The sequence below is a fragment of the Semicossyphus pulcher genome, unplaced genomic scaffold, assembly GCF_022749685.1.
Source record: "Semicossyphus pulcher isolate SPU_LCO1_2020_fin unplaced genomic scaffold, fSemPul1.0.p SCAF_21, whole genome shotgun sequence".
Taxonomy (NCBI): domain Eukaryota; kingdom Metazoa; phylum Chordata; class Actinopteri; order Labriformes; family Labridae; genus Semicossyphus; species Semicossyphus pulcher.
Window position 1 is genome coordinate 15829172 of NW_027211695.1, and position 22789 is coordinate 15851960.

A 22789-nucleotide genomic window follows, 5' to 3' on the forward strand; every position below is an offset into this window, starting at 1 on the left:
CAGTTGCAACAAGCAAGGCATCATTTCTACATAACATTAGTCCTATATTCATCATCTTTTAGCTCCATTTTTGGTCTCAACCAACTGGGGAAGGCATATCTGGCTATTTAGCTACGCTATGTTCATCGGCTCATCGCAACCTGTGCCTGTCTGTCGTTTTGAGCAGGACAGGTCAGCACAGTGGATATTTTCAGCAGTCAAAAACAAAGATCAGGGCATTGAGAGTGAACAAAATAACAATGGGCCTCATTCACTAATATCTGCGCAGAAATGTTCGTACTCTCCGCAAAAAATAAGTACATGCGCAAAATCACCGTCGGATTCATGACACATGCGTACCGGCTAATTTTGTTCTCACCACCGTGCGTATGTTAGTAAATCAGAACCATTCTAAATTGACAGGTGCGTGTCCGCGATCTGTAATCAGCATACTGCCACGCCTCTATTTCTCTATAAAAGGACATCTGTTTGGTGCTGCATGAAGAGAGCGGTGTTACGGAGAAGCTGAAAGAACGTGAAAGATGGCCTCAAAAGGAAAAAAGAAAAATTTCACATCAGCAGAAAGAAACAATTGTAACAAAGTAAGTGTTACATTTCAATATGAACATTTTCATATGGTCTACTCTATTGTAAACTTAATAAACTAACTCAACTGCTATTATTGAAGATTTTAATTATATGACAATAAATTATGAGGATGACACGGCATTTATTGTTGTCTAGTAGAGCCTTTGTTTTTCAATAAATGAAGTTTTAATACAGTATGCATTTAGTTAAAATGGTGTGTGTTAACATTTCCTAGGACATTTCTTTCATCATTTGTGCGTACGCATGGTCTGAGGGAGTTCTACATTTGTTCGCAGAGTACGAAGAAATTTAGGTAAGAACAAATTGATGAATCCCAGATTTGTGCGTCAAACGTGCGTACGCACAGTTCAAGCACAGATTCGTGCGTACGCACTGTTCGTAAATGAGGCCCATTGATGTCGGCCACCAACCAACACAAGGAGCTTTGTAGAGCTGAGGGGACTTTATCACTACAAGCACTACTTTCACGTAGAATTAGTCAGGTATTGTTTTGATATGTAAAAAAAATATCGTAGCTAATTTAATTAAGTGACTCACTGATGAAAATTTAAAAATGGTAGTTTTTAAAATTTGTCCAATACACAATCTAGTCTGGTGTTCATAAATCTTTGACATCAGTCGGTAAAGCCTTAAGTGCATTAAAGTGGTCACATTCAGTCTGAACACTTAGATTTGATCTAGATGACTCAACCGCCTCCCTGGTGGGAGGTGGATTAACCCTTTTTGAAAAGTCCTACAATCAGCTTCTCAATCCCATCTTGACATGTTTTAAAACCGTGGTCAGGCACCAGCGCATCGCTCTGTGAGCTCCAGAGTGTTCAATCTCTCCCCAGTTCAGTCCCTTCAGAGACCACCAAAGGAAGGTCAGGCCCACATACTTTGAATTCCTAAAGAGACGTCTCAGGAGAGAATCTATCTGGACTAATCTCAGAAGCTTTACGGCTTAATTTCTTATGAGGAGGAGACCGAATGTTGACACAGTTCTGCTTTTAAATACTTTGAACGGACAGATGACTGCCAATATAATCACTGAACTTGTGACCTCTCTGAGAACAATGCCGTCCAATCAGCCTTTGGCAAGAAGTTACTACAACATTCATTACAGCTTTCTTCATTTAGTTTCTTACAGAATTGCATGAATGAAGTGATTTCAACAGCATCAGCACAACGGCACACTTTACACAATCATTGTAAGAGTATCTGAACAAGGGCTAAACAATAATCATTTTCAAAAATGACACCAAGATTATCTCGACAGAAAAAAGGAGCTTAAGCTTCAACAGTTTGGAGCCAACACGTTCTGCGGCTACTTGTAATACCTGCAAAGATTGCGAAACCTTTAAAGGCTTGGCGGAAGCACTGCCAACTAAATCAAGAACCTCCATGAGCATGATGCCAAAGAACATGTCGAGCCGTATTTCCTGTCAGTTTCTTTTTAACATTTAAGTGGAGCCTGATGCCCTTCATACTGACCCCATGATGTTCAACACAGCAGGCATACATTGTACTAATTAACACTGATATCAGAGCGGTACAGGGTATTAGCTGATATCCAAAGGCCAGGTATTTGTATGGGGAACGAAAATTAGCGATAGACCGATTATCGGCCGGGCCGATTATCGGCACCGATATTCGACATTTTGACGCATATCGGCATCGGCTTTTTTTTCTTTTTAATCCTAAGGCCGATAAGAGATCAATTTAAAACTGGGTTATTTTGGCTCTGATGCACATGCTTAAAGGCATTTAAACAAAGTTAAGTGTTGGAGTTTGTATTGTTCAAAATTTTGACGCCAATATTTTCACTTTTACTGCAAATGAATATCGGCTTCAAATATCTGTTATCAGCCTCCTTGACTACAAATAATCGGTATCGGTATCGACCCTGAAAAAACCATATCGGTCTATCTCTAACGAAAATGTTTGCAGGATTCCTGCATGATTGCAGTACCAGAAAGGGGATTTGTTTCTTTTTTTGTTTCGTCTCCAGTGGAGGTCAGAGGTCAGCTACACTACAGAGCATGACCTCTGTTGCTCATTGGGATTCAATGTCTTGCTCAAGGACATTTGCAGCCTGAATTCTCGCCGGCAAAAAGGCTTGTTAAAGAACGACGTCTGTAACTGTAACGGCTTCAACACCTCCCCGGCACTTGAGATTATTAAGGTGTAATCATGCTGCTAACTGAACACAGTTACTGCCGCAGTCTTAACCGACCTTCACTCAAAATCTACACAGGTACAGAGTAACAGCGCACAGTTGAAAAGCCAGGCACAGATTGCACCGGGGGCAGCGCAGCCCCAATCTGTTAAAGATTAACACTCGGCAGTATCAGCACCTTGTCTGGCGTGTACTCGTAATCTCCTTCTCTCTTCTGTCTGTCTCCGTGTTAGGGACCGCAGACAGGGTTTGCCTCAAAAGAGGATTCCCCGTCCACCCCTCCCTCCGCCTTTCTTCCCCTCTCAAATCCTTCAGATAGCAGACGGAGAAGAACGAGGAAGAGGTGTGAAGAATTGTAAGCCGGCTAAATTTGAAAAAAGGATCTTTTCCTTTCTTTTCAGGCTTTACGATCACGCTAAGCCGACTTTTTTTATACCAGTGATTTTTGTAATACTCTAAAAAGTGAATATGAAGCCGCCACTCATGTGTGGTTGTGTTGTCAGAGGAAACAAAGCTTTAAGTACACGGTTCTGTGAATCTCTGTCACAACGTTTACTTTTTATGATGGCTCACTTTGCTGCCAATACAGTCGATGACACAAGAGAGGTTCACCGCTGATCTGTATTTATGTTTATGCTGTCAGGCAACTTCTTGGAGATAAAACATTGATTTGATGGACTGTCTCTGGGCGGCAGCACAGCAGTTATTTCTCAACAGGTAACGTTTATGAGCCACCAACAAATCATTTTATTTCCAGTCATTTGTATGAAGACAGATGTTTTGGAAGATGTCTTCTAAAGCATTGAAGGGCATTTGATGGACCGTCTTGGTGTAACCGTGAATGTGCTTTACCATGGTCCCCAGGTAACATTTATGAGCCGTCAATGTGCCGTTTTATTCTTGTTGTTGATCAGTCAGTTTGCTGACAACCGAAACAGGAGAATGTGTCATAAGATAAACACTTAATTGTGTATCTAGGCAGCCACAAACAAACCAATTAAAAGCTGCACAACCGGCCCACATTGGGAGGGGAAGGGATTCACCTATTTTGTTTGATACAATTCTGGCGTCTTAATGTGAAGAAATACCTGAGCACTGGTTGCATGGAAGTAGGGCTGCACAGTTTAAAAAATATTATTAAAATCTCAATGTTGCCTAAGTGCCCTGTGATTGACTGGCGACCACAGTGTCCAGGGTGTACCCCACCTCTCGCCCAATGACAGCTGGGATGGGCTACACCCCCCCGCAACCCTGAACAGGATAAGCAGTATAGATAATGGATGGATTGCCAAAGTGCAATATCCAAATAGCAGAATCTCCTACTGTTAGATAAAGGTAATATTAGGGATGCACGATATTGGATTTTTTGCCGATATCCGATATGCCGATATTTTACAACTCATTTAGCCGATTACCGATACCGATACCGATATTTTTTTCCCGCACACCTAATTGCAGAGATCATCAACCCTCTTCTGTATTGGAATTAGCGTACAGTATAATGGTGATACTCTTATCACATTTGTTACAACGGTCGGGGTGACGGGTCTTGAGATGGTTAATCAAGTTTGTAGTGTTGAAAGACTTTGCCTTGGCTCCTCCTCGCATCACCGAAGCTGAGCAGTCATTGCAAATAGCAGTTTTGCTATCTATTTCGGACACTTTGAAAAACTTCCACACCACGGACATTTTGGCTTCTAACTCTCTCATGCTGCAGGTAGACACACGTGACGTCATCACGCTGCACCGCGCAGGTCTTCTTCGCGCCGGTGTCGAGCATTTAATCAAGTATGCAGCAGCCCATTATTTTATCGGTTAATTATATCGGCGGATATCGACACGTTGGCCGATACTAATAGTTCATTTTTAAGCCAATATCGGCCAATACCGATAACGTGGGATTGAGATTCTAGCCATATTTGACAAATCCAGTGTACCAGTACTTCGTCTCTTTGTTAAAGAGCTCGGACATGTTAAAAAATTGCCAAAAAAATTGAGGTTTTTCTGTTTTTCTTCGTCCTATGTGATGATCAAAGAACGTTGGGTTTTTCACAGAAAATGAGCATCCTGATGGACAGTTTCCTACAATCTTCTGATATCTTTCCACCTAAACAAATACACTATTACCAAGGGAAATTAATCATGAGCAGTTAGCTTTAACAATTAAAAATTTGGCCATGTTTTCATGTTCCCATGGTTCTTTGCTATCCCCCAATAGAACTCTTTAAGGAGACACTTCAAAGGGTTCTCAGCAAAGGTTTTTTCCTCGGGTCAATGTTTGTTCTCCTGCGTCAACATGTTCAAATCACTCAACAACAAGCTTTTAAAACACGTCAGTTATACTCATTGTGACCTACAACCTCAACCAGTTTTTCGTTGTTCTGCAATTTGAACTGCAAAGATGGCTCTCACCATTCTCTTACAATGCATACAGGACAGCGGGAACGCTGGGAAGAGCCCTGAAAGTAAAGTTTGAAAGAACATTGGTGTATTAAAAGTTAAGAAGTGATGATGGGGTTACAGCCTTATGCTGCCTCACACAGAAGAATGATCCCAAGCAGTGAGATAGATAGATTTTAAATTGAAAAAGAAAAGAGAGGGCACTGGTATCACATCAGGATGAAAGGAGGGATGATTCGATGAGGACGGGAAAGAGAAGAGAAGCAGGGAGTGTAGACACTAAGACAAAGTGTCACCAGAAGTTTGTCTATTAATAGACCAGCTCTGGTTCCATAACTTTAATTCTCCCCTTGAGCTCTTAAATAAGAGCAGTTTCTCCTCTTTTTTGTGTCTCCGTCTCTCTTAGTCATACAGAAGGAAAGACAGACGGAGAATAAGGGACGCACACACTCCAACTGGGGTGTTTTTGTGGGGGGGATTCAGCAAATCTTGTCAAGTGAATAGGATTGAAGTCTCTGCGAGAGTGTGTCTCTGCACAAACGCCTCGGGGGGAGGGGGGGGTGTCTACGGGTCTCTGTCAAAAAAAAGAGAGTGACACCGACAGAAAGAGGCAGGCAGACGTACATGCACACAGGTAGAGAAGAAAAACAAGCGGTTGAACTCAGCCAAAGGCTCCAGAGATCACTCGGCTAAAAATAACCAGACATCAGAAACGGGATGGGAACAGAAGCACTGAATGTTCCCAAACACACGCACACAAACACAGACAAAGCCTATTTAAAACTACGTATCAACATTACTTAATACACTAAATGTGCAAAGTGAAAATATAGCCTTCTTCCTGTATTGTACAGAACATTGTGTAGATGAGGGGACGGCGAAGGTTTCCTTCAGAAGGCACTTAACCCCAACTAGTCCAGAGTTGTTTTCTTGGATAAATAAGTGTGCTAATTACTTCACTTTTCACAGCAGATCTTAAATAATAGATAAAAGTCCCACAAGTAGACTAGCTTGTTAGAAAACTTGCATATATTTACAAAGAGTAAATTAGCTGAGCGCTAGTTTGTGGCTTGTTTTATAGTTGATAATGTTCAGAATAATTAAAGATGTATGGTTAATGTGCATTTTCCTCCGTCTACCCTCAAGAGAATCGCACTTTTTTTTTCTCAAGGTGCTGATTTAAGATTTTTTATAAGATTGTTTTTTTGACCATGGGATTTATTTATAGGACAGCTGAAGATAGACAGGAAATGTTGGGTAGAGAGTGGGGGATGACATGCACCAAATGATCGGCAGACCGGGAGTCGAACCTGCGATCAGTGCGACGAGGACTGTAGCCTCTGTACATGGGGCGCCTGCTCTACCAACCGAGCCAAACAGCGCCCCAATGTAACAGCATTTTTAACATAATACAATTGGTTCTGAAAGTGTTTTGATCAAAGATAAGGAATTTTCTCAACCCAATTATAGAAAAATTAAAACAACAAACTGCATAAAAGGGACTTTCCTAGCAGCTGGAAGTTCCCAGAACGAGTTGAAAACAGAACATTTTTATAAAGATCTTTTTTTGAGGTTGTTTTGGTTCACTTGGAAGCAAATAATTGCCAATTTATACTTCCCGACGACAGAGGACCATCAAGCGCCGACTTTGTTTCATCCACTAGTCCATTTTCTTTTAGTTCTGTTTCTCTTTCTAATGAGAGAAATATTTACATCTTTTGAATTCTGCACTTTGTTTATCAGCTAGCTGCTAACTTTGCCTGACACTAATTGGTAGATGCCAGGTAGCCTTCAGTGGGTTTTTCAAAGCTGTCACCTGCGGCTGGTTGCTGGGGTGACAAAGCAGCAACAATGTGGCTCAGAATGCCAAAACATTGAGCTAAAAGAGCTAAAATGCCCCATAAGCACTGCGGGAAACAGGGCTGCTGAGTTGGTTGATGTTTTCTTGTCACTCAAAATTGCTAAAAACAAGACTAGGTCAGTCAGGTCAATGTGCACTTTTGTGGGCAATGTGTTACAACAACTGTCCTTATGAGGCCGATGACAACGTGTTTGAAAGCAGGTGCGCTCTGCAGACGTAGGTGAGGACAGCGGTCGAGCAGCCCCTCTTACTCCCCGAACAAAGTATCCAGAGACGTATCTAGAGAGTCGCGTCAGTGGAGGTTCAATATGCTCCATGATCCGCCATTGCGATGTCGCAACTCTCTCTCTCTACGGCTCTGAAAATACCGTCACTCACTCAGTCACATACAGACCCATGTGTTGGGCTTACCCCGGCGGTCAGCCAAAAACTAGCCCTATAGCCCAATATTACAAAGTATGTTAAGTTAAGTACATTATCGAAAATGGTACCAAAAAAGTTCAAACCCATAGAAACCTTTACTTTATTTAAGCCAACACAAAACAATAAGTCAGAAAGGAGGATGGAGAATTGTTATCATTAGCTAACTTCACTTAGCATTAGAATCTCATGATGTGATTAACCATTAATATACATAAGTGTAACGCAAACACATCTAAAGATATTATAACCCATGGGAACATGATCGAAGACAACCCCCCTGATCTTACACTATTTTTACATCAAACTACATCTTTTGTTATTGTTTTGAAGGACTCCTTGAATTCTTTTAATATGAAAATATCTTTTATTGCAGCTTTAAGGTTAAGTTTTAAGGTTAAGTACTCTCTACAGCAGCACTTCTGATGACACCAAATTCTATGCAGAATGGTACCGTGCCACTTGCTCATCAATATTGCCTTCGAAGACACATTTATAATTTAGGTAGGTATGGAGCAGTGTCCTCTGCAAAGGTGCACATTCATCTTATTTCTTGCTGTGCATTAAGTGCCATGACTGAAGAAGACTGAGGGGATTTGGTGTGTTCAAGATGCGTGTTCAAAAGTGCTTACATTGACTATTTGCACAATAAGAATTGGAGTTTATGAGGTGTAAAATTGTGTAAAAGAAAGTTAATTACATTGGCAAAATCTAGCAGTAACATGACTAATGTAGCAAATATTTTAAAGAGGAATTACGCATTAAGAGTCTTACTAACACGTTGTTTTATAGCATGATCTAGTCATGCTAGGTGCCAGTGTGCTCTAATGTGAGCTCTGTAGTAATATTTGTTCAATCAATCACTACTTGAGCGCACACTGGGTATTACATATTCACCGACTATGTAGCGTGTAGCATGTTAGAGACTGAAGCACTCTTAAGAGAGGCAGAAACACCACTGCAGTCTCTCCCTCTTCCCACACACACACACACAGTCTCACACACTCAGTACTTGACGTGCACTCCCCCGGGTTTCACTTAAAACAGACGTAGCCAGACAGTCAGCAGTCAGCCTTTTTCCTGCCTGCTAGTCTAAACTGGGCCTATCTCGTGTCTGCAGCCGGGGAGGGGTGGTCCCGCTCTGTTTAGATAGCATTACACTCACCTACAATCGCTTAAGACACAGGCGTCCCCACCGCGTTACTGAGCAGCTACACCCTGCAGCAGGTCTATCAGGGCTGGGATCAATGTAACACAAATGGCAGGAAGTAAAGCTGCTCTGTGTGTATCCTTCAACCTTTTAAATACCCTGAATTCTTTCTTTATTGATGTTCAGCAATGAATCACTTTATGTGTTTACACTGTGTACAGAATGAAAGGGGATGGAGTGACATAATGGCAGGGAGGAAGACACTGAAAATGGGGGAGGAGTCAGAATATGTTGGTCTTTAAAGTAGGAAAAAAACTACTTTCTGTACACTTTTTGGGTGAGGAATTAATATAATGTAAAATTGACGCTATTGACCATATTATTCAGTTTTTCATTTAGGCTTTTTTATGCAGTTTTCCCATATAATTATCTACCTGACTTTAAGAGCTACTTTTGTAAGACAAACTACCTGTTCTTGGCACTACTGACTGATGCATTTAGTTTCAATATTATGGTAAAGCAAAGCCAGAAAGCTCCAGCAGGAGCACCAGTTTAGACATATGCAAATGTAACAATAGATGCTAACAAATGTTTTTGGCTAGTTTAGCGTTGAAACGTTGATAAAACAAAACATCCATCCGCTTAAAAACCTGCAACCTTTGGGGAGACCATTCATGCTGTTATGCTTATATTATACTCAGAAAGTGGAAGCTACCTACTCCTGCTCGGTGCCTCAGGTCAGCTGACCTGCTGCTCCTGGAGGAACCGAGGTCAAAACGGAAGCTCAGAGGGGACAGAGCGTTTGCTGTTGCTGCTCCTAAATTATGGAATGAGCTACCGTTGCACATCAGACAAGCCTCCTCAATGTCCATTATTAAAACTCGTCTTAAAACCCTTTTTTTACTCCTTGGCTTTCAACCCCGCATGAGACTCTGCTCTTGTTTTATTGTTTTATGGTGTGTTTTTATTTATTGTTTTATTTTATTTTATTTATTCTATTGCTTTTAACTGTTTTATTTTGTCTATTTGTGTACAGAACTTTGTTTTCAGCTGTGGTTGTTTTTTAAGTGCTATATAAATAAAGTTGAGTCGAGTAGTTAGCCTAGCTTGCTAACATTAGCACAAGGGTTTGCTACCTGCCAAATACAGGGTAAATTTTGGCTTCACCCAACACCATGGCAGGTTGGTAAACCCACATCCACAAAAGCCTTCCAACTATTTAATTTAGGGTCTAATGTAAATAATAAATCAAACTATAACACTAAAGTTTCTTGAAGTAACAGTGGTTAAGCTCTGACATCCAGTACAAAAATGCGCAATTGTTTCTACAAACTAATCAAAGGCATATTCACATGGGAGCTATCTGATTATTCATTAACCTATATGTTTTTAGTTAGTGGTTATGAAAGTTAATTTTCACTGGGATATTTTTTGTGGCTGCTTAATGAGAAACTCAACTTTGATGTAATACATGAATATTTAATATCTCGAGCTCATTTTTTCAGAGGTTTTAAGAACAGTCAGGGATTAAAGTTACATAATAGTCCACATTACTGCTGTCAGGTACCAGTGAGTCATTGTTTACAATACGAAGGTGTTTTACATAGATATCTGCAGTGCTAAAGAAGCAGGTAAGAGGGGAAAAAAGATTTAATTTAAGACCCTGGTTAGCATTGATTCCCATGACATGTTAATGTTCTTTCATGTTGTTTTAACACCTGTTAAGTAAGCACCTGCACAGTCAGTCGTGCTTGTGTCACGTTACACAAATGAGGAAGGTCAGGTAGAGTGCAATGTGTCGCTTTCATTGCTTTCTAAGTTTAATTTTAGGGAATTTTATAAGCCTTCATTTGACAGTTAGAACACCACATTACTCTTAAAAGCCTATTAATTATCAACTGCCACATCCTTACACACCCATATGCACATCCAAGTCTAACAGACACACACCCTCACACACACATTTGTACACAATGAGCAGATCCGTCAAGGTGACCCACAGGCTGCTGTCTGAAATAGAGCTGTAAAGTTTGAATGGGCACCGACTCTCTCTGGAGGCGTAAACAGAGACCACATAAACCTGAGCTCAATAACCTACTGTACACAGTGTCCCCGTGTGTCTACAAAACTAACCCACCGACACACAAACACCGTGGCCCAGACAGAGACAGTTTGAGTGTTAGTGTAGAGGACGACTCAAGCACCGCATCAATTTGTCATGTAAGTGTAACCTAGTTTTAAGGTTTGGCTAAAAATGGCTCAACACAACCTGACGTTAGAGGACGTGTGGGCCTGCCGCTCAGCCAGCTGGTAAAAGCGATGTGGCATGTTGTATTAAACTACCAGAACCTCAGCTGCTACCGAGGAGAAAAGCCTGAAAATGACCTCAATAACAGGACTGGCTGCCAAGAGCTCAGGCCTCTGTGAGGAATGGCATCTAGGTGGTAATATACTGTTTGACCAAGGCGGTACAAGAGCACAAGACGCTAAAGTTTGCTTCCCTGACAGCAACTTTTAGAGGTCCTGATATAGAATAAAAAAACAAATCCTACCAGCAAAAACGGATCGCTTAACCTTCGCTTTAAGAAGTGTAAGATTTGTAATTTTGCTATATCTAAACGTGCCCAGAAATAACACTAAACAGAAGTAGTCAGACACCCAACAAGGTATAAATAGAATTGTGTGCAGGTCTGTTTTTGAATGCATCTTGCCCTTTAGCTGCAGCAGCAGTTGACACTCTATTTAGCCTAGTTATATGTAACCGCCTTTTAAAAATGGAGACCTGCCCAACAAGGGCAACAACACATAGTTTAAACAATACACAGGCAAATGCATGGGTTAGAATAAGGTTGAAATGATCAGATAAAACATCAACATTCAGGTCGCCTAGACTAAGTCGATTTCAACATAATTATTGAACAGTAAACTGACAGTATATCTAAGCAACAGTTAGAGCCAGAAAAGGGTTCAAACATTTACTTAATGTTTCTTGGCAACACAACTTTTCTTTCTAATGATGCAACACAGAGGCAACTCTACAAGAACTGCTGCCCATTAGAGACACAACAAACATGTATCTTTCGATTTTCAAAGTGCTGCCCATCAGGGAAACTCTTTTTGAACCTGTTTTTGCCTTCTTAGAGGTCAAAGGTCAAGACAAACGAAAAGAACGCCCTACCTAGTAGAGTTTTTTTTTGGTTTGTAATAAGACAGATTCCTTGTGTTGGGTAAAGGGACTTTACTATGAAGGATACCTGCTGATACAACTGCCGGAAAAATAGTTCCTCCTTCCAGACGACTTTTCTGCCATTTACTTTACCCTGTTTGTACAGAGCTTAAGGAACACGCACTAATGAGTATTACATATCATCCAACCACGCCTGAACCAGCCTCAAGTGTTTTAGCTTTTCCAAACTGCTGCACGCCAAGGTGGAGTGGAGAAAGTCTGTCTTTAAAAGTAAGGCGCATATGCAATAATCACACAAATATTAAGATATCTGTGAGCCCTCCTCAATGGAGCTCCGGTATGAAATTAAAATCCAGTCCCCTTTCTTTTCCTGCCTTTGGCCAATCATTGAATGACATGGGCTCGTTGTATTTTCTGTTTTCGGAGAGTTTCAACGGTTTGCAGCGACGCACCTCTGATAAGGACACTGCAAATGTGTTGCGGGGGGAATGGGGGAAGTGGTTTCAGGTTTTTTTGCCCATCCCTGACACATTTCTGCGACCACAGCTTGTTCAACTCTCTACCTAGGGTACATCTGGACTAGATAGACAAAGAAATGTATGATCATATATCTCTATGCTGGTTAAAAATGGTGAAACAGTAGAGATCTTCTTGTGTGCGATTCTTTTTTCTGAATTACTCCCTCCTCTCATTGACTTCTTTGAAAACAAGGAAGGAGCCATATTAGACAGAGAAGACAGATGGTTTGGAGGAGGTGCGAAGAAGGCCACCAACAGAACATCAAGCTGGATCAGCCATCCTTGAACAAACGGAGTGGGATTGCACTCGGTTTTAGGCGGCTGCCACTTACATCAGTTCCTTCACACCTATATTTATGTGACTGAAATGACTGTCAGTTCCTATCAGGTGACAGTAAGGTGCTAATAAAAGGTTAAGTGCTGGAGAAATTCCAACAACTGATTTGGCTAATCTAAGGCCATGTCCACACGGAGACAGGTTTAGGAGAAAACGCCAAAGTTTTTTGTCGTATGGTCATTTCGTCCACACGGAACCGGCGTTTCAGGAGCCCGTATACGCTAATTTTTTAAACCGCCTCCCAGAGTAGATAAATCCCTAAACGCCACCCTGGCGTTTCCGTGTGTACAGCCTATACGGATCTTTCTTGAATCGCGCCGCCTCCGTACGTCGCGCATGCGTTAACCCCACCACCACCAACAACAACAACAACAAGTATGGCAGACTATAGTGTCGAGCTCGTTCGTCAGTCCACACAAAGGTCTCTTTTCTAGTTCCACTCATATTTTGCGCCATCGTCTTCTGCCTGTGTTACACTTAAACGCATGCTCTATTTCTTCTTCTCCGGTTTGTTGTATTTGTGTGGCTGCGTTACAGTGCCACCCACAGGCCGGTTGTATATATTACAGCGTTTCAGCGGTTTCGTGGGGAAGCAAACATTTCCTGAGACGGCGCCGTGTTTACGGAAAACTTTTTCAAAGCGAAGTCGGCTCCGTTTCCGTGTGGACATGGCCTTAAGCGGCTGCCACTTACATCAGTTCATTCACACCTCCATTTATGTGACTGAAATGGCTGTCAGTAAGGTGCTAATTCCTTAACAAGGTTAAGTGCTGGAGAAATTCCAACAACTGATTTGGTTAATCTAAGAAATGGCAAGAGAGCAAAGTAAATCTCACGGTAGCCTTTCATTTAGATATTCCATTACCTGGATACCTTGGAAGTTCGAGGAGTTTTATTCAAGAAATACTCAACAAACACAGTTCAATTACCATTGCTGAGGCTGCAGCAAATTTCACCATCCAACTTCCCGTCAAAGAAAGTCCATTTAGGACAAGCCAGTTTGCTGCAATGTCAACAGAGTGCCGGTGAATTGGGCAACTAGATTCCAGTTTCAATGTCACAACTTCTCTCTTAACAGCTGTAAGACGGTGAAACAACGAGCGTTTCAATGGCGCTAAAGTAGAAAGAAGTGGCCTTCAGAGCGTGCATTGTGTGTTTGCCATGGCAATCAGTTAGCCGCTTATAAAAGGCTGAATTAAACACACGATAACTCTCACCTTGACAACCTGCAGACTGCAAGCACACAGAGACATATTCGAGCACATTTGAACCATCCCTCATTGATTTTTATGATGCTAATTTCCATAAATAGAAGAGCTTTTCAGAGCTGATGGGAAGGACTTGTCATATTTGCCGCTGACTCACAAGCCGGGGTTAATTGAGGCGGACAGTCCCAATCGTGACACTAAATGGCTTTAAAACGGCACTTATTTTTGCCAGCGGTGCGTGAATGTCACGGCTGCTCGAGCTAACAGTGGACCTCCGAACCCTTGAACAGTCGCCACTGGCCGGTATCGCTGAAAAGGCTTCTCCCAGGGTTATTCGGTTATTGGGAATAGATGCAAATATGCTGGTGAGATCATTCACAGCTTGCTGTCAGACAGTCACAGCTGCTTGCGGTGAAATGGTGCCAAGGGGAGAGTGGGAGAAATCATGCGTTCGTCTGTGTATGGAGGTGGGTAGGGGGCCTCTGCGTGAAAAACAACAGCAAAACCCAACCTTTTAATGTCAGGTTTCTCTCCTAATTTTGATAAATGGCTCTGCAGGCATACAATCCTCCAACCTGTGGACTTAACTGACTCAAGCATTAGATATCTGGCTCGCTGCTGCTGCCAAATGCCCCTTTGCCATCATAGATCCTGTTCAAACCTGCAGCATCTTGTTTCCAGATGTATCCCCATTGTGCCAATATGGACTGTAGTTTGGCCCTGGCTTCTGCTTGCATTCAAAATGTGTCTTGGTTAGCAACTTTCACTTCCCTTCGTCATAATTGTCTAAAAAATGTTGCAATTCTCAGAAGTACTGCTGCAGACTTTGGCAGTTATTAAAAAAACTCCGCATGAGTTCAGATTTCAAAAGCTTCTAAGAACCAGACGGGAAATAAAAGAGCGCAGACGTCCACCAAGGCCAAAAGTGAAGTCTTATATAAACTTGGGAAAACCTGCATTTCTTACATACCTGCTACATTTCTTTCTGAAGTGGGGTTTTGGTTGGCTGTAGAATGGGTGCATGACATCATTCACTTTGCCATTGACACCAGTGTTTCAATTTGGCCAATGTTAGATTAGACGGCTCTTAAGATTAAAGGAAATCTGGTCTTTTTTTCCAACTGACAAAAAGGCAGAACCAAAAACATGACCCGCTAAGCGTACGTTGTTACAATAAGTCGAGTTGCAAATTGACTTTTGCAACCATAATTCTGGATTCAAATAAGCTTAAAGTGCGGATTCCCTTGAAGAATCTGGATAGTAATTGATATCTAATGAGCCATTATGTAACAATTTAATGTATTCTGTTAAAAAGGTAAAGGGTCAAGAACAATTTGAGCACCTTTGCACAGTGATATCAGCGCAAATCGCATAGAAAAGGTTCATTTCCATTACTATTTCAGCCGTAGCAGTTGAACTTTTCCTTTCTAAAATAGTAATAGGTCTGAAAAATACCGTATTGTTCAGGCTGTAGTTTTGGTAAACAATCTAAAATGTGCACAAGCAGAGGGCTGAGGCCCCAGACAGGGCATTTCCTACACCTGTCTGAACCGGCCCTTTGGACTTCCCCAACCATATTTTGTGCATTTGCACTTCTTGGAGCTGTGCGATCGGATTATGTTCATTGTTCAGTAAGATTAAGGCTGGCAAACTATCTCACCTTGCTTCCCGTGATTATTATGACTGGGAATGTTTGGACGAGCTGGCTGGCTAGTTGACTGAGTAATGATCGTACACGCTGCCTGCCAGCCTCCCTGGCCCACTAACCGATTCACAAATTGAATACCCGTCTGACTGAATGACGAGCTCACCTATAACCTGCTTTTATTCCTGTCTGCCAGCCTTCTTTACAACAATACTGACTTAACAATGAACCTGACAGCCTGACGACACCGGATGTTACCTTCATGGGGGAATCATCAAACGGGACAAATACCAGGACAGTCGTGCAATGCGCCACTCGCTGACCGTTTCCCCCTGCGGCACCGAGGTCGTCGCTCCCACAGAGAAATCAATATCCAACAATGATTAAGCTCGATGTGGCGTATCGGCTGTAAAGGTCTGGCCAAGTTCACAAAAGAAGCGGAGACAATACATGACTTTAGCTGAGCGTCAGCAGCTGAGCCTTGTGAGTGAGTGGGAGTTGACGGATGCGAGGCAGCTGAGCCGAAAGCATCGATCAAACATGTGCATCCCGTGCCGACAAAAGGCCGATTCCAAGAAACAGAAGAGCAGCACATTTTGTCCCAGTAATGTCTGACACAAGCTTGTACGCATATGGCCTTTATTGACTCGTATTTTTAATGAATGTATTTACTCATTCTGTCTTTCTATGTCCCAGTCGTATCACCAACACATTCACCATGACTCACTTTAATGTCAGTGGGCTGTGCTTGGCAATTTGCAGGATTTTATCTGCTCTTTATTACCGAAGCAAAATGTGAAATGACAACCAGGAGTCAACCGCCAAAAGAAGTTCTCTTCAGTGACGTGCATGAATTTGTTGTGTTTGAGAGGTTTCCCTCCAACAAAATAAAAGCCACCAAGGAATGAGATATGTTGTTTCCAGAGCTCACAGCTCTGTCTTGTTGCCTTGAAGAATAAGGTGAGCACAGCGTGTCCCTCCTGGGCTGCAGGTCTGATGAAAAACCTGCCTTCTGCAGCTTCTGTCACTTGTTTGGTTATCAGTGTGTGTGAAGTGTGTACAACAGGAACCTGCCAGGCCCCGAAACAAGATGTTTTTAATGGAAGTCACGACTTGTCTGGCAAATGGTTAGTGATTTGGCCTTGAAAAATACTGAGTTTTTGGTGTTTCTTGATTCTTTTTCAATATATAAATAGATATAACTCAGTCATGAAAGTAGGGCTGCAACAGTGTGAGATTTTATGGATACGGAAGTGTAAATTAATACACAATTATTAACATTATTGGCAAGTTCGGCTGCCATTTAAGATCACTTTTTAATATAGATTAATCTGTAGATTATTCACATGATTAATGTCACAATCACAATTTCCCAGAGCGCTTCAAACCTAGGTTTTCTTTGCGCGAAACACAAAAACGTAGACATTATTTGACAATTTTCCAATAGTTTAAGAGTAAAGAAATGTATGTACTGATTGTAAAAGTAATTGAGAGGTTACACACTAATGAAAGCATGTATTAGGTGTAGGCTAGCTTTGGTAGAATACTATTTAGGCGTTGATAGACATCGGTTTGCATTTCATCTTATAAAGCATGTTTAGACAAAATTATTGATTTAAATTTAACATTAAATAATCAACTCAGGGATCACCACAGTTCGTCTTAAACAATTTGTCTGAATATGATCACGCATCTTTATAAGCCTGCCTCATCCTCTGGCCGTCTGTCTGATGGTCTCACTGACAGCCAGGTAAAGGAATGTGCATCAGACCGGTCTGTCTGCTTTCCCCAAGCCCTGCAGCTGCCTATCTGACGACAACACCGCTTCAAGAAACAGAGGATACACTCACAGTCGAGGTGTTTCTTCTTGGGTCCGCTCACTTCATGTGTGGTGGCTTTGCACACAGCCTTGCTGATGGCAGACCCGGTCATGCTGTGCTGCGCTGCTGCGATCCGATCCGTGATAGATTGGCCCGACATCTCTGCTTCTATTTCTCTCTCTCTGTGTCTTTGTTTTTTTCCTTAAATCAGCTAAAATAGCTCAATAACGATCCGATCAATGGATCAACTCAACGTGACTGCACTGTCAATAGGAGGGGGTTTTTTTTATCCTCCAGGTGCGTAGAAAACCTGTGCAGTGTCTTGAGGTGCAAGAATCAACAGCTGATTTGCAGTTTTATTTTGTAGTTTGGCAACAATTTATTCTATCTATCTAGTAAACAAAACACGACGACACTTATCTGAGCTAGTCTGTGTTAGCTAATGTTCCCGTTGCAGCACTCGAACCAGGAAAGAGTCCCACTTTGGAAGTTGTAAACACTGAAAATTACTTTCTGGCCACAAATAAACATAGCTAACTGGCTGGTTTGTTTGTAACACGGACGATTATCTTGATTTAGGATCCCCCTTAGATCAGGCAACAACAAAAAAGTAATCCGTGTGAAATCACAGCTTGCAGAATCTCCTTCCTCCTCCACGTCAACTTGTTAGCTTGTTAAGCTATCACTGGTAATCGCCTGGAAAAGTGTGTTTTAAACCCACCAACGGGTGTAAAAAGTCGTTAAAAATGGAGCAGCACATTGTTAAGAGTTTATAAGAGGGTGATAAGAAGATGACAGCCCGGACAGGTGTAGTTTCTCCCCTTTAGAAAAAACGGAAGGTGCTGCTGGATGTTAGCCGAGAAGCTAGCGGGGTTAGCTAACCTGCCAACCGAGCGAGCGAGCGAATGAACGAGCGGGCGCGTGCCGTGTAGTCTGAGACGGAAGAGCACGAGCCGGCGGTCGGACCCGTTAAGTTCAAAATGACAGCTCCAGTAGCTCCCTTCACGGCCCTCCGGCTCAGTTGGTGCTGTCCTCCGGCTGCTGGCTCCACATTACCGGCTCGTTTTGTTGTTTTTTATGAACAGACAGTCCCGTCCGGTCCTGTGCTGCTGTCTAAAAAAAGTCTCGCCAGTGGTTTTCTCTTAACGGACTGACTGGATGCTTGCTCTCTGCCGGACAAAATGGCAGCGTAAAAAATCAGCTGATCTCACAACTGTGCTGCCTTCACGTGGATCTGGTAGCCTCGGAATTTAGACTACTAGAGTCCAACGACTTCCAAAGCGTTCATTTTCTTCACCCTTCCTCTTGATTTTGTATTTAATAGTATCTTTTTATGTTGTCTTTGCAATTATTAAACTAAATTACAACCCCTAAACAAAAAATGTGTTTTCATCTTGTATATTATTGATAAGTCTCAGATGATTATTCAATGAGTGATTTATCGATCAATAATTGTCGGATTACCAAAAAAAGTCTTAAAATTAGCTTATTCTAGGCTAGTTTTCTTTAGCTTCTTAGCTGTTTTCTTCGTTTTAAATGGAATCTAGATAAAATAGCTAATCTGTTAACATTAAAAAACCAGACAGATTAATTGATAGTGAAAATAATAATTCGTTTTCACCCAAAGAAATATTTATAGTTTTTTGAAAGTTATGGCATATGATGGACACAAGTCTTATAGGAACTTGGACAACCCAGTCTTTAGCCTGGGCTTATTATTACCCTGTATAAGACATAGAGTTTGCTACTACAGTTTAATAACTGGTTCAATAAACTTTTAACATCCCTGAGCGCTTTTGACGTTTCAATTGATTCATCTTATAAGATAAAGCTAAACAAGAGTAAACGTAGAGGTGTATACTAGAGTAAAACTTTAATCAGAATTAGAGTGAGGTTTATAGCAAAGTATGTTTTCACATAAAATTTTTGAAATTTACATCTGTACCTGGTGCATAGCGATAAACACAGCAAGAGAAAAGGAAAAATTTTAATGAAAGAAAGAAGGAATTGAAGCCTGAAGTATCCCAAAATTCTTAAATCACACATTTTAAAAAACGGAATTTACAAAAAAATATATATATATGTAAAACGGGGGAAAGTAAAAAAAAAAAAAAGACCCATAAATTAAAATAAAACAGTACAAATGAGAGCAACACTAAAATAGAATGAAATTATATTAATTTTTTCCTCAAATCAGACTCTTCAAAAAGGAAAGCTTATATTTCCCATAGCCCTTGAATGCCTCCTTAATCTATTGGACAAGACCTGAGGAGTGAGAGTAGATTTTAAGGTGTCACGGTTCAAATTGTAGCGGAATTTGTGAAACAAAAGTGTCAAATTTCACATATTTTTCACGTCATGAAGGCGTTTTTCCTTCCACGCAACAGCAAACTTCATTAAATCCCCACGCCCTGTCTTTATATAGGCATCTCTCGCGCCGCTGTAATCCAAATTTAAGGTCGTATTAAATTATTCCTCAGACGCCGTGTCCTTGTTTGACTCCAGACTATGTGGAACACGGTGTGCTGGAAAATCAGCGGGGAAACGCTCGTGCGGCACAGAGCTCAGCCTGGTGGGTACCACGGCGGATCTGAGAGCTGAATAAATCAAATATGTGGCTGTATTTCACACTTAGTGTGAGATGATATGAGATACAACGCTGCTGCTCCCAGACATGTGAAGTGGCTCACATTGATTTCAGCTGCATGATGCAATAAAGCTTTATTGAAAAATCTTATTTTATCAAGACATGACCTGCGAGGACATGAGGATTGTGAGTTATGAGAGAAAGAGAGAGGCCATAAACTAACACATGTAGAGCCTGTGTGTGTGTGTGTGTGTGTGTGTGTGTGTCAGCCTCTCAGACAGTTACCTTCAGTTTCAGAGACCTCGCTGCAGTTTGCAGTATTTCCTGCCTGGGTGAGAAATTCTGCACACTGACGCCTGAAGAAGAAACACAAGCAGGTGAATTCCTAGAATCCTCTGCTGCCTTTGACCCCCTGTGACCTTTCTACTCCTCCCAGACAGGAGGGTAAAGGACTCTCCAGCATGTGGTAATCGATACGATAAAGAAGACTTCAAAGACCGGCGTTGAGACACTTTTTTCACATACAGGTACACAAGGTACCCTTTAGCTTCTGTCGCATCACGCTTTAAAGTAACGTGAGCACCAACCAGGACTTCAAAGTTGATGTCTAGTTTGTAGTCATCTTTTTTTACGCACTTTTCACCAGGCTAAAATACAGTTACATCAACATTTCTCCAAAGACAGACAGTGTCGGTATTCGAAAACCCGGGATGAGAACGCTTTGGATGAAATTGCCAAAAAATGGAGATGAGAAAGCTGCCAGCTGGTCAGTATAGAAGCTAAAGCCCCTTTCCCACTGGTCAAAAAACCCGCTAACACCTGGATTTTTTAGGCGTTACAAGGTTACATTCGGCATTCAGACCCGGGTCAAATGACTCTGCAGTAGACCTGGGTCGACGCGCTAATCTCGGCTATCATCTCAGCTACAAATTCAACCCGTCTACGTCCGAGCAGCGCTTGAACATCGTTCCAAATTTGTCTGCGTTGAGTTGACGTCAGACGGTGACGCAGCAGAAAAGAGACCGACAGGAGTATACGCCACTGGCAATGGGAAAAGAGACAATCAGCATTTATTAGCGGGTCTTCCTGGGTCGGAAAAACCAGCGTTAATGCGCAAAATTTGGCAACTGTTAGCTTCTTCTCTTATTTCTGCAAAATGTAATGTAGCGAAGAATGCAGCAGTGTTGTTTGTTTTTGTTCTATGTCACTGTCGAGATGCTCGAAGGACAAACAAAAAAACAGCTTTCATGTGCCAGAACAGCTGCAGCACTGAGCTCAATCAACTGCTTTTCAGAATAAAAGCCCTCTTTTACTGCATGTTCTTCTCCGGGCCCGTGAGATGGAAGCAGAAGAAAAAAACACAGAACACACGGCTTTGTTGCATCATGTAAAAATGAGAAGAATTGAAGCACAGCAGAACAAAGATTGGCAGGCAGACAGGCACAGTGATGTGTTCGGGGAATCCAGAGCCTCCACCTGACCTGAATGTAATTTAAAGGGGCTTCAGGTGAACTCATGCAGACCCTGAAATCCCACCTCCATCCTGCAAACACTGACTCTGCCTCCCGTGTACTCATTTCACCTCTCAGACACCACGGACCTACCCTCCCTCTTTTCATCCCAGTCACAGACTCGGAGTGTAGTGTTGCCATCTGCAGGCGGAAAGCCTGAACTCCTTATTTCCATAGCAACAGCGAGGATGCGGGGAGCCCCCTATTGTAGCCCCTGGCAACAGCCTCTCGGTCCCATCAGCAGCTGTCAGTCACAGGGATGAGCGGCTGTCTCGCCCAGGGCCAATGTGCTGGGAGAGATAGGAATAAATCCATTACGGAGCAGCAGACAGAGCGGGGTCAGCTCACACAGAGACAGAGACTGAGGAAGGAGGACCCAAAGGTGCTCACAGTTCAGACGTTATGTGTAAATGGGCTGAAGGATGGAAGGGAGGGGGGGTTTTATCACTGTGATTACCATGGTTGCGATCGATGGAGGGGAGTGGAGGAGAGCTGTATAATAACAGCTCTTGAGTGTCTTAAGCTTTATGTTCCTTTTATTAAATCCACATTTTCTAGCAAGCAAGTTCCCATAAGTTATCTGATTTTCAAAATAAAAAGGGGGGTGAGAGTCCGGGTACACCCTGGACTGATCGCCAGTCAATCACAGGGCTGACACAACAAACCAATGACTGTATATAAAGATGGCCGACGCGTCTCCGTCTCCTTGCTCTACAAAAATAAAAACATAATACCCCAGAAGCGAGCACGTTGTTCCTCCTATGCAGCTTGTTGTATAAAAGAGATAACACCCTCCAGATCGTGCTGTTGTGCGACTGTGACCACATCACGGCCGTGCTGATATTCGGTACAGTCGCACTCCCTCCTGTGTGACATGATTGCACGACATATCAAAAGTTCTTCAGTCTTAATACATCAGATCATAACGCAGGATTATTATATAATTGACTCCTTCTTAGCTCCTCCATAATCATGCTTTTCTTCCTTCGCTTTCCGACTCTAGTGTGCAAGAGGTGGGCGTCATTTTACTAATATCATTAAGCACATTCAGTTCTGTAGTTTCCCAGGATACATCGCTCTTGTTTTCTGAAAATCTTGAGACTAATGTTGACCTTTGAACCTAAGACTGATTTCACTTCTTTCACTCTTGTGGCAAAGCCACTACACGTACTGTTTCCAAGAAACGAAACATGTAGTCCTTACAGAGCTTGTGTGAACTTACGATGTTGTAAATGTTTAACTGTCATATAGGTTGGATGTATAATTGTTCTTACATATTTTTTTGTTGTTTTTTTATCCTTATTTTACCAGGAAATAATCCCATTGAGAAAGAAAATCTCTTTTACAAGGGAGTCCTGGCCGAGACAGCAGCATAAAACGTTTCACATGAAGAACAAAC

The 22789-nt window shown here is 42.0% G+C and overlaps 1 protein-coding gene across 3 annotated transcripts in view; it reads right to left on the reverse strand.

Moving 5' to 3' along the window:
- LOC138600522 (phosphatidylinositol-binding clathrin assembly protein) overlaps positions 1 to 18451 on the reverse strand; it is a 106195-nt gene extending 87744 nt beyond the window's left edge. For all 3 annotated transcript variants that reach the window (XM_069671943.1, XM_069671941.1, XM_069671942.1), the window contains exon 1: positions 17323 to 18451. In XM_069671943.1, the coding sequence (XP_069528044.1) occupies positions 17323 to 17452 (130 nt within the window). In that variant the 5' untranslated portion in view covers positions 17453 to 18451. The remainder of the gene's footprint in view (positions 1 to 17322) is intronic.
- Positions 18452 to 22789: the final 4338 nt, after the last annotated feature.